Genomic DNA, 11,378 nt, shown 5'->3' with positions numbered 1-11,378 from the left:
TGTGGGTGTGTGTGTGTGTGTGTGTGTGTGTTGGGGAAGGTCTGCGCATCATGTACTTATGTGCCACAGCCATCGTGTAAAGAAGCGGATCCAACGAGAACCTCAACGTCCTTGTATTTATTGAGATGGAAAAAAAAAATCCTGTAAAGCACTTTTTGTTTGATTTTTGTAAAATAAAATAAAATTTTTAAAAAAAGCAACAACAATGACATGAAAACACAAACGTTTATTTGATAGACTGTGCATCATCCATGTTTCGTGTCAACAAAATGCAATAAAACAGAATGTGATGACATTTGTGGTCATTCCCTACGACTTGCGTCACGACGGGTGGCTGGCAAACACAATTGGACACAAACTTGAAATTAAATTTGTGTTTGGATTTATTCATTGATTTATTTAGCACCGCGCGTCCCACACGCCACAATAACCCTTCAACCCCTAAAATGCTGTGCATTACAATAACAAGCAAACAAGCTAAAGTTAGCTTGCTAGCTTGCGGTGTCGCAAATGCAGACAACACATAAACTTCAGTTTTCCATTTAGTGCATCATTTATTGTAATTACTGACTTAGGCGTCAAAAACAGTAAGAGAGCTTCATTAGTGACATATTATGTCCCAACAAGTTCATCATTTTCATTTTTTTTAATCCATATGAGAAACACAGGACACTTCTTCTAGGAAGGACTCAGGAATCGGCTCCTCTGCCACTCGACAGGTTCGCACGATCCACTCGTGTTCCGAGTCATCTGTTAAAAAAAAAAAAACACAAAACAAAAAATAAACATTATAAGCGAGTAAGTTTTCAGGATACCTGAGGCTAATAGCAGCATCTTTTTATGGTTTTTCATAATGGGGAGACTCACAGCAGAGCTGCTGTCGGTCACAGCTCACACCAAGACACTCGCACACAAACTCACTGACGTCACGCCCCTCCCCACCAGGCCCAGCCTCTTAACAGCCGTCCACTATTGTCTTCACATCTTAATGCAATATCTGATTCCATTATATTGTCTGTTTAGTGTTTAAAAAATGTGCTTGAATCATTCGAATTGTGTTTAAAGCACTTATAGCGTGTAAAACTAGTTTCAAAAACTTTTTTTTTTTCATGTAGCCTTTTATCGCAGAGTTTCAAGACTGGCGTCTGGGTGAAGAATGTATCCCGCCCCCCCCCGCCCCCCTCGCAATGGATGGTGGTTCACTGTACATCAAAATTAAGCACGGCGGGGCCTCTTGAAAATGTCTTCCGCTTGACCACCATTTAAATATCTATCGGCCTAGTCAACGAAATCGTAATCTCACACAGCATGAAAGGAGGCATAATAGCGACTGAGCCGCAGAATTAAAAACACAGGTCACTTTTGTGTGTAAAAGGCAGCTTGAGCAGTGAAGTGCCATTCAGGTCGCTGGTAAATTTTGTCAAATCAAGATAAGCCTCACAATTAGGAGAAAATAACTTCTCACAGCCACTTCAGACACCCGTAAACAATAACCCCTCGCAAAATGGTCGGCCCCTTCTTTTCCCTCCTTTTTTTTTTTTTTTTTTTTGTGTTCTGCCAAAGAAGGACTGCCAGAGGAGCAGATAATGCTGCAGTTCGTCAATTGTTACGAGTGAAATGCGGAGCTAATTGCAGGGGAAGTCGCCCTTCTCTGGAGCGCGCGCAGCTGCATGCACTTGAGCGGCGCGCAGGCCTCACCTGGGGAATGGGGGGGTATTCAGGTCCTGGTTGTCGACTGATTGTGTGTAATTTAGCAGCGACGGGCGTCAACGCTAACAGCCACTTCAAGCACAAAACTCTCCCAATCTTCTTCCTACCTGATCAGGAGGGAGACTGTGGGGGGATTTGGGCCGGGCTTGGTCAATTGAGCTTATCAGCAGCTGCAAACATTTTCCGTCCGTCTTTGTGGCTCTAAAATGTAATCATCGTGGCCTACGTGTATCTCGTCATCGGGTCAAGAGGGAACCCCTGTAACCTGCATTGATGATGATTAGATTGACCCCTATTCATGTCTTCGGTAATGGCGCCCTCTTCAGATTGGACGCTGGTGATTTAAGTTGGCCTTAATTGAGGACACAGGTGGCCGGTAAGTATTGGCGACATTTTTGCTGTCTCGCATGTCCCAAGAACGTGCATGTTAGGTTCCCCGAAGATGCTGAATTGCCCAATGAAGCGACGGTAAGTGTCAATGGCTGTTTGTCTACATGTATAGGCTACTGCCTGGCGACCAATCGAGGGTGCCACCTTTCGTCCAAAAGTCAGTTGGGAAAGGCTCCGTCTCACCCGCGACATTTAGGATGAGCCGTAGCCTCTTAATTGCTCGATTTAGAACAAACTTTCGAATCTCCTCGATACAAATTGTTAATCCTGAAACCACAAATCAAGAAACTTATTTTGACTCCACGATACTTTTGCGTTTGAACTCTTCAGATCTTATTGTGGAACCGGAATGTCTAACCGGCGGAGCGAAACGGTACATGTGTAAGTCATCTGTGCCCAATTCACTTCTATGATATCATCACACGACAAAAACAGCATCTGGTTTGATACACATCTTAAAAATGATCATCCGTGCGCAACCGCGCTTTGGAGTCAACCCAAATGGTGTTTTCTGTTCGCAGATGTACAGTGTGCGCGGCCAGGTTTTGAAATATTCCACTTCTCAAGGCCCAGGTTGATGTTATCTGCCCGTGGAACACCTCAGCCTGATGAGGACAAAGGGAGGGCCTGTCGTTTTAGTCACCAGAGGTGTTTTTGTTGGCACTGGAATGTTTTTCACAGTGGAGGCCTTTTCAAAGGGAAACGCTTATCCCAGAAACAGGAAAGTGCGCCAAACAATATGGTAGCCCTGCAGCTGCCTGCTGTGTTGCTACTTGAGAGTCTGTCGACGCCTTTTCACAAATTAGCCTCGGCCTATACTATCAGTAGTTTATTAGTTAAAAAAATTAAAAATGAAAATATCACGAAAAAGGATCATGGCGGTTCATGATGACAATAATCATCAGTTGATATGTAGCATATCCGCATTCGCCTTTCCCATTCATTTTGCGCGGAAAAGTGTTTTGCCCAATTTATAATTTTACCAGTTGCCTGGCAATTATGAGTTCACCCAACTTTTTTTTTTTTTTGCATTGTAGCTGGTCAAAAGCGTCAGTTACGCATTGAATTGGGAACCATCGCCGATATTGGCATCTGATTGGTTCAGAGGCCGAGGAATGGCTCGACTGGATTTTTGCCCGACTTAAGACTCGCTTCGAACTTGACCATTTAAAATTTATGACTCACATATGATGTCTTTCTCCCACCTCAGCATAACCGTGATACGGTCCCCGCGCGCTCTCCTGTGAGAGTCGACTCCAAAAATAATCCCTGACCTCTTGGGGGATTGGATGAATTGACATCTGATTGGTTCAGAGGCCAAGGAATGGCTCGACTGGATTTTTGCCCGACTTGGGACTCGCTTCAAACTTGACCGTTTAAAATTTACGACTCACAAATGATGTCTTTCTCCCACCTCAGCATAACCGTGATACGGTCCCCGCGCGCTCTCCTGTGAGAGTCGACTCCAAAAATAATCCCTGACCTCTTGGGGAATATTGGCCGACGATCCTATTGTTCTGCGTTTTGGCACCGTGCCGGGCGGGAATATTTGCCCGCGCTAGCAACGGTGTCTAAGGAGCCCGAGGGGGTCTGCAAAAGGAGCGAAGATTAGCCAGCGCTATCGTCAAATTCATTCAGTTCTGTCGGGTGAATATCGGTGAGTTGCACCAGTTAGAACAGCAACGTGCATCCACTCCTTCCTCTTTCCGTACTGTGCGGAGGTGTTTCCCCACACCGGATTAGGGGCTTTTCTTCCCCCCGTGTGCCATCATCATTGCATCCTGGACGGGAAGCCCTGTGGCAATAAATCCCAAGTTTACATGCGCTGTGACAAATGCCCCTACACTTCCTTGGGTTGGAAAATAAATCTATACAGGATACAGGAGCATTTTTCTTTAAAAAAAAAAAAAAAGTGTCACAAGACAAGAGGGTATGTCGAATCCACTTGCACACTCTTGAGTAAGGACGCTGCTGAATACAGAATAAAGAGTTGAGGACAGTGCAACTGGGACAAATGGTTGGAGTTGACTCTCAGGAGAACAAGCCTGCCACTCGAGCCGCCATACTCGATCAAATCGTGAGACCGGTGAACGCAACGAGTGCAACGTGCAGAAATCGGGCATGAAAAGAAAGAGAAGCTCTCGTGGTTCCACGCTCATTCCGAACAGTTACACGACGTTTTGAAGCTGTAAAGCTGGGTTGGTTATTGTATTATTATGCAGTATATAAAGTACAGTACTGAAGTGTCTTTTTTTTTTGTCTCACCAGCATTTCTGAGGAAAGTACCATCGTAGGAAGTGATTATTCTCGTCTCGGGGTCATAGAAACCATCTCCACAGTCATAGCAGCCGTCAGGAATGACACGTGGAGGATGCAGGTCTGTAAGCTGGGATTCACCTTTGTGGAAAAAAATAAAACAAACAAGCACGTGATTCACTCTTAAATCGTTCGATCAAATGACAACAATATCAACCTGCCGGGCGAAGGCCGTTGCATCTCTCGGTGTAGAAGCGTCTGTCATTGCCGTCGCAGTAATCCCAGTTCTTCTCTTGGTACAGCAGCCCGTCAGCAAAGGTGAATGATCCCTTTTTTTTTTTTAAGTAATCACGGTGGAAGACAAAAAAAAAAAAGAAACTTCATAGATGAGCATTTATTTGATGGATGACGATTCATTTCATCCAATTGTTTGACATGCACATCTGCTTTTGACACAAGGAAAAAAAACACAAACATCTCTTCAGAACAAAACTATTTAAGAAAACGAGACTGTAATCTGTTTTTTTTTTTTTCCATCCTTGTTTTTGGTTCGAGGCAGGGATGGAGATTCCAGTCTGCATGGATCGGCTCTAATGGGAGACAATGGGATTTGCCTTCTGGTAAACAAAAGTCAACGGTATATGTGTGTGTGTGTGTGTGTGTGTGTGTGTGTGTGTGTGTGTGTGTGTGTGTGTGTGTGTGTGCGCGTGTGTGTGTGGAAAGAGACAAGGACTCATAATAGAAAAAAAGTGAACATGGTTGGGGAATGTTGTTTATTAGAAACAGCTACTTTTCTAAGTAAACAATGCAATTAGAAAAAAAACTCATGACATCTGTTCCAACATGGAAAACAGAGCGAGTGGGACCGTTGAAATTGATGTCATTCATTTGTAGCCAAGCCAAAATAAATCTGTCCGTGGAGATTACAACGGTTATCTAATTGGACTTGATTTTCTTTTGTTGTGAGGTTGGAAATCTTTAATGCAAGACATGAGCAAAGTGCGATGAGGAACTTATGTCGGGACGAGTGGTGACGGCGACTTCGTATCAGGGGCAGGGGCAACACTCGATCCAACAGGTGGCGCATTCAATCAGATTTGGGCCTCAATATAAAGTACAGAATCAATTGTAGAAGCTACACAAGGTAAGTAAATCCTAATTATCTTTTTTTTCTGGATACGGTATATGAAATCTGCCTAGCAACAAACGACCTGACCAATTGTAAGTCATGATCAGGAAAATTCAAATAAAGATCTGTGTGATTGATAACATTTCTTGCTTTTTTTTTTTTTTTAATATGCGATATTCTTTTTCATGTAAATTGCTCTTGGTCAGACTAAAGCTGTGTTGCTTATCCTCGGGTTCAACGTGTTGCCGTTTGGGCTCAGCATAGTTGCATCATTGCAGGTGCGGGGAAGTCTTGGCTGAGTTTAGTCACGGTTCACCGTGACTATCATTTGAAGTGACCCTCATCGGAATTGATGATAATAATTGCAATGATTGCTGCTGTAAATGCACGTGAGCAGGACAGAATACACCTTTGTCAAGTATGACACGGAGAAACCTAATAGCCGTTACAAGAATGCGGAGTGATTACTATAACATGCAGCAGATGGAATATTAAGTATAACCGATTTGAAAAACATAGAGTAGACGTGTGCATAAAAACACACAAAAAAAACACACACACCTGCGTGGCAATGCCGTTCTCCCAGGTGGCCTCGTATTTACTTCCATTTGGAAAGTGCAGCACCCCTCCTCCATGGAACATCCCATCTTTCATCTCCCCTATGTACTTGGTCTCTGACGGGAAGGTGTACTCCCCTTCTCCTTCCATCCTAACAGGACAATAGACCACCATGTTAACATTCTTACATCCTGCATCAATATGTATCAATGTATCAATCAGAATGATTGAGAAATGCATGAATTCTGTAATCTATTTTTCACCCGCTCCATCACAGTATAATTGAGCAATCCGATGATACAATGCAACGACATTTTAGACCACTTCAATTAATGGTATGGCATGAGCAGATTTTTTTACCTGTTATTTGCAGAGATCCTCACGTTTTTATTATTTTCTTTATTTATTTTTGCCTCCCACCCCAAACACACACACATAATTATGTTTTTTTTCACTGAATTTATGGATGTCTGTCTATCCTTCCGTCCATTGAATTTCAGTATTCACACATCGGTCAGTGCTAATGAAACGGATGCAATTAAAACAACTTATACTTACCTGCTATTTAGAGTAGGGCCTTCATAACTGCTTCCGGTGAGCTCCATTTTTCCACTTAACTTCTCTTTCAATAAGCAGTCTCCTTAGAATTGATTTTCTTCTGCAGTTACTATAAGACACAATATAGAAACCGATGCTTCCCCCCTAAAAAACTGCCACACGTAAACATCGTCGCATTGACGCGTGTAAAACGGTCATCGTCCACCAGTTTTAAAAGCGCGTCCATGTTACCATGGCAACACATTTACTTCAGTATTGTCAAGTGAACGTATCGTCTTGTGACATTTTATGCTGATGAAACATTTGAACTAAGAAAGTGTACATAAACTCCCAAGTTTATGTACTCCCAAGACCAAAATCAAACTTCTATAAAACATTTAATTACTGTACCCAGATTTCCAGTGCGCACGCGCGCTTCGTTGTCGAGCGCGTCACGATGCGTCATCAACACTCGCCTCCGAGTTGACGAGAAAACTGACCTTCTCTGCTACCCCGTCGCTCGTCCTGAGCCAGACGAGGAGACCTTCAAAGTTGTGTCGGCGTCGTCGATTTCCCCGCGTGTGCTTTGTTACACACGCATGCAGCCATGCCGGTGGAAATCCCCAGTTTGCAGGAGCTAAACGTGGACGAGGTGAACAACAGTGCGAATGGAAATTATACCCAAGCTAAGAAGTTAGCATGTTAGCTATTCCGCTAACCCCGTTCTCTCACTGTTTGTAATTTGCTGGAATTTACTGCAAGAAACGTAATTTACGTGTCATCAGTCGTTGATACAGAGTTACACTGCACTATTTATTTTTTTTTATTGTTAAATGTCTTTATGCCAATGCGACCGGCGTCTGATCTACCAGATTGCACAGCAAGAAGCACAAGCTAATTTTTAAAAGTCTGCATCATTAACTCTCAGCAATATCTGTTTGATTATGTCTGCTATGTACCGAAATTCTGTCAATCACAGCAACTTTATATGACACGTTGAACTTATCCTTGTAAGACGGGTGTTAGAAGCTTGGACCTCGGTAACTGTGCTAAAATCGTAACCTAGATATGGTTATGTTTTGATGTACACTGCCAGACGTGTTAACATGTTTTTTTTTTAAAGTATGCTTCTGGTTTGCAGTGGTCTTGAGCTGCAATGTATCATACAGAGCGTAGTTTTTAATGTTTCTACCCACTCGTGTTGATAAAGAAGGTGACAAATGTTTGCAGCAGCAGTAGCTCTTAATTATGACACAATAACCATAATAATAAATATTGTTTAATTGAAACAACTGATTGTAAAGTCTCCTTTTTTATCTCGTCCTCATGCCATTGAATGCGACTGTATCAATAACTTAATGGCTGTTGGAAATAAATGAAGTAAGGTTACTTGAGGTGTCAAGATAGCACGGTTCCCAAGTGGCTAGTCCATATGCCTCACAATGCAATACTCTGGTTTGAGCCTCATCTTCGGTCTCGCCGTACTTTCTCGGGCCTCCTCATATCTTCTGAAAACATACCTGTTAGGTTGATTGAATAATTGAATATGCGCTTGAATCGTTGTTTGTCAGTTGACTGTTATTCTTGACACCCGACCAGATCAGTGTGTCATCTGCGGTGCTGAAGGCGGCTGCTCACCACTTTGGCTCCCAGTGTGACAAACCGAACAAGGAGTTCATGCTCTGCCGCTGGGAGGAAAAGGACCCTCGCAAGTGTCTCGAAGAAGGGAGGAAAGTCAACGAGTGTGCGCTCAACTTCTTCAGGTATGTTAGCTGCTGCTAATTTCAGGACAAGCATTCGTGCTTCGAGACAAGTCAAAGTTCTCAACTAAAAAAATGGCCACCTTTTTTGATTCTTTGAAGCACGCACTACGGCAGCTTCACGAAATTCTACCAAACTCGTGTGGCGTATTACAACAAATAAATCGATTTCTGTATCACACATTCAAGTTTATTGAAGCAGCGATGCGAACATGGAGACGGCACTTTCTAAACACTGAACGCATCTCGACACTGCAAAATAAATGAATTATATCCTGCATGCCTACCGATCAACTGAAATTGCAAATTATAGCCGTTGTGTTTTTAGAGTTGCATTCTATTACGTTACGATGCTAATTTGAATTTGAGAAATTGTTCAGCCCAATCAGAGAGAGAGAGAGACCACTGTAAATCGCTCGAATGTGGTTTCGCTGAGCAAGAGGGCACAAAGCATCTATTAAAAAAAACAAAAAAAAAAAAACATCCCATGTTCTGATTCGTTGGACAGATGGATTCAAAACAGAGCGCTTGTAAACAGTTATTTATTTATATTGTGTCAATAGTGAGTGCAGCGAGAGTCGTCGCATGTTTCCCGTGTTGTCTGTCAGGCAAATCAAGGGGAACTGCGCCGAGTCGTTCACCGAGTACTGGACCTGCCTGGACTATTCCAATTTGGCCGAGCTGCGCCGTTGCCGCCGGCAACAGCAGTCCTTCGACAACTGCGTCCTTGACAAGCTGGGTTGGGAGCGACCTGAGCTGGGAGATCTGTCGAAGGTGAGCCTTGTTAGCGAGCACTTCAATTTGATGGCTGCCGTTGGAGTTGATTAGAGGAGCCTTTGATTGCATCGACCAAACTGTAGATTTCACAAATCATGCCCCCGCCCCCTTCCCACTCCCAACTTTCCCCTGTCAGTCAAAGCTATTGTTCTCACACTTTAACAGACTTGGGGTGGAAAATGAGTTGCCATTCTCGCCGTGTCTGGATGTGACATAGAGTTAGGCAAACGTTTTCTGAAAGGGGACCGTTTCAGTTTTGAGTTCCTCAGAGGCCCAAGGTGTCGACATTTGAATGCAAGGAAGTGCGTGCCCTTACAACCACGTGATGGTGCGCCTGATTTATTTTCTAGGTGACCAAGGTTTCAACCTCGAGGCCCCTGCCGGAGAACCCCTACCACTCTCGCCCGCGCCCCGAGCCCAACCCGACCATCGGGGGTAAACTCGAGCCTTCTAAATATGGCAGCAGGTTGTTCTTTTGGCCTTGGTGAGGTCACGGGCTCTGTCCAAAAGCAGCCAGGGGGGGTCACCAAATGTTCTGACAGCAACGGTTTTGTCATTGTTTGGTCCTAAAAGTGGCTTTTGTACAGCTTCACCATCTTCATAAAATTTATTTTGACGAAAGGAAGGCCGCATGCATGATGCATCGTAGCTTTCCCGGCCCGCTTCTGTAAATGTCATAGGTGAACATTGCTGTCACATAATAAAGAAATAAATTAAGGATTTTTATGTCTTTCTTTCTTTTTTTTGGTCTTAAAGCTGCTTCTGCGGGGTTGTGCGTCACTGTTTATGCACATCTGCGCTTTGTCCGAGCAATGTGCTGTCAGCCTGATTGAGGGCCGGTTCAAGGTCAAGACTAAAGGTGACTACCTGCAGCCACAGAGAGCTGCTTCTGCTTCCTTCTTTTCTCCCAGCTCGCTTCCTGTTCCATGACCCGGCCGGGACGGAGTGAAAAAGAAGCACTTAGGCGATGCGCATAAGGCGTGTTTGTGTCGCCAGCTCACGTGCGCAGACACGCGAGTACGCATTGACCTCCAAATGAGACTGGAAGAGAAGCCAATCCAACGCCTCGCTGGCCCGACAAACAGATGTGAGCAAAACGATTATTATTATTTCCACCCCCCCAACCCCCCGTTCTGTCCAAGTTTCAGTTGTAAGGGAGGTCTTTTGCAAGCTAGTAGTCATCACTCGGGTTAGGTCTTTAACCTCTGCCATGTTCTTGATTTCTACAGGGAACAATAGCAATGCTCCAATTGGCAGCTCCGCACACGAGGCTCACAGGTGTTTACTTGGAGACGTCTCTCGAAAGCAGACAGTTCAAGGCTCGGCCGCCGATGGTCCTTCTGACTTGATCACGAGATCAAAATAAACACTCAGATACTCGCTGCTCTGTAAATATTGAGCCAGAGGTTTTCAGAATGACACCTTTTAATGAATACAAACCCGAAATTTCCATGTAAAGTGGAGCACGATCCGTTTCGGAACTCTGGTTCACCTCTGTTGGATTTGGAAACAATTTCTGCCATTTGGAAATCATAGAAGGGCAGCGCGATGCGGTAGTGGATAGCAGGTTTGCCTCCGATCTTCTAAGGTTCAGGGCTCGGGCCTTTCCATGTACAGTTGACATGTTGTCCCAAGTTACTCGAATACTCTTTGTCCACGTTTGTTGTCTATATGTGCCCTATAATTGGTTGGCGACCAGTCCAGGGTGTATTCAAGCTTACCCGCGAAACACATCATAAGGACTAGCGCTGTTAAATTTTCTGTTCCGGGATGAAACGGGTAAGTCAAGCGACATCGCGAAGCGTTGGTGGGATTCCAATGAAAATGTGAAAAATGTGATGCTAAGCAATGCGCTGCGGGTTTTATCGGTCCCTTCAAGATGCAAATCCTCAGCAAACAATTGACAAGATTCTTCCCACTCAGTTGGTTAGCACGCCCATCCCCAGTTTGGTGCATTTGACCGTAGACTGCACGTGACTGAAGAAGAAATCCCCTTCTGAAGGTGCGGACTGGATCAGCGGCGTGCACGGGAAATGTCTGACAGAACCTCTTCTGACCTGCACGGAGGAGGAGAAAGGGGCTGGGGGAGATTGAATCCAAAGAGGAAAGGAGGTGTGGATTAAGGGAAGCACGGAGCAGAAGGGGGCAAGGCACAGTGGAGGAGGTAAGAAAGGACAAGGGTGTGTGGGGGGGGGGGGCAAGCTTAGAGGGGTGATCAACCTCCAAGCAAAAGGGGGAAGCCGGCGGGAAGTGAGATGCGG

At 44.5% G+C, this 11,378-nt stretch overlaps 2 protein-coding genes across 2 annotated transcripts; one reads left to right on the top strand and one right to left on the bottom strand.

The window, feature by feature from the left end:
- Positions 1–206: 206 nt before the first annotated feature.
- morn5 (MORN repeat containing 5) lies at positions 207–7,071 on the bottom strand. The gene is made up of 6 exons (XM_019872058.1): positions 6,992–7,071; positions 6,602–6,710; positions 6,047–6,194; positions 4,574–4,685; positions 4,366–4,497; positions 207–750 (listed from the first exon to the last, which is right to left on the bottom strand). Exons 2-6 carry the CDS (start codon positions 6,646–6,648, stop codon positions 647–649), a joined length of 543 nt encoding a protein of 180 aa, XP_019727617.1. The 5' UTR covers positions 6,649–6,710; positions 6,992–7,071; the 3' UTR covers positions 207–646.
- Position 7,072: 1 nt separating this feature from the next.
- On the top strand, positions 7,073–9,837 carry ndufa8 (NADH:ubiquinone oxidoreductase subunit A8). Its single transcript, XM_019872059.1, has 4 exons — positions 7,073–7,232; positions 8,180–8,343; positions 8,949–9,114; positions 9,468–9,837. Exons 1-4 carry the CDS (start codon positions 7,188–7,190, stop codon positions 9,603–9,605), a joined length of 513 nt encoding a protein of 170 aa, XP_019727618.1. The 5' UTR covers positions 7,073–7,187; the 3' UTR covers positions 9,606–9,837.
- Positions 9,838–11,378: the final 1,541 nt, after the last annotated feature.

This window comes from Hippocampus comes, unplaced genomic scaffold (genome assembly GCF_001891065.2).
Source record: "Hippocampus comes isolate QL1 unplaced genomic scaffold, H_comes_QL1_v1.1 scaffold199, whole genome shotgun sequence".
Classification (NCBI taxonomy): Eukaryota; Metazoa; Chordata; class Actinopteri; order Syngnathiformes; family Syngnathidae; genus Hippocampus; species Hippocampus comes.
This window is presented reverse-complemented; position numbering and strand designations above follow the sequence as displayed.

What these genes read in the sequence shown, in the direction of transcription:
- morn5 (XM_019872058.1), bottom strand. Translation starts at nt 6,648, where the DNA reads ATGGAGCTCACCGGAAGCAGTTATGAAGGCCCTACTCTAAATAGCAG. An exon ending in GGCCCTACTCTAAATAGCAG is followed by an intron (nt 6,195 to 6,601) that starts GTAAGTATAAGT and finishes TTGTCCTGTTAG; the next exon opens with GATGGAAGGAGAAGGGGAGT. An exon ending in AGAACGGCATTGCCACGCAG is followed by an intron (nt 4,686 to 6,046) that starts GTGTGTGTGTTT and finishes AAAAAAAAAAAG; the next exon opens with GGATCATTCACCTTTGCTGA.
- ndufa8 (XM_019872059.1), top strand. Translation starts at nt 7,188, where the DNA reads ATGCCGGTGGAAATCCCCAGTTTGCAGGAGCTAAACGTGGACGAG. An exon ending in TGTGCGCTCAACTTCTTCAG is followed by an intron (nt 8,344 to 8,948) that starts GTATGTTAGCTG and finishes GTTGTCTGTCAG; the next exon opens with GCAAATCAAGGGGAACTGCG. An exon ending in AGCTGGGAGATCTGTCGAAG is followed by an intron (nt 9,115 to 9,467) that starts GTGAGCCTTGTT and finishes TTTATTTTCTAG; the next exon opens with GTGACCAAGGTTTCAACCTC.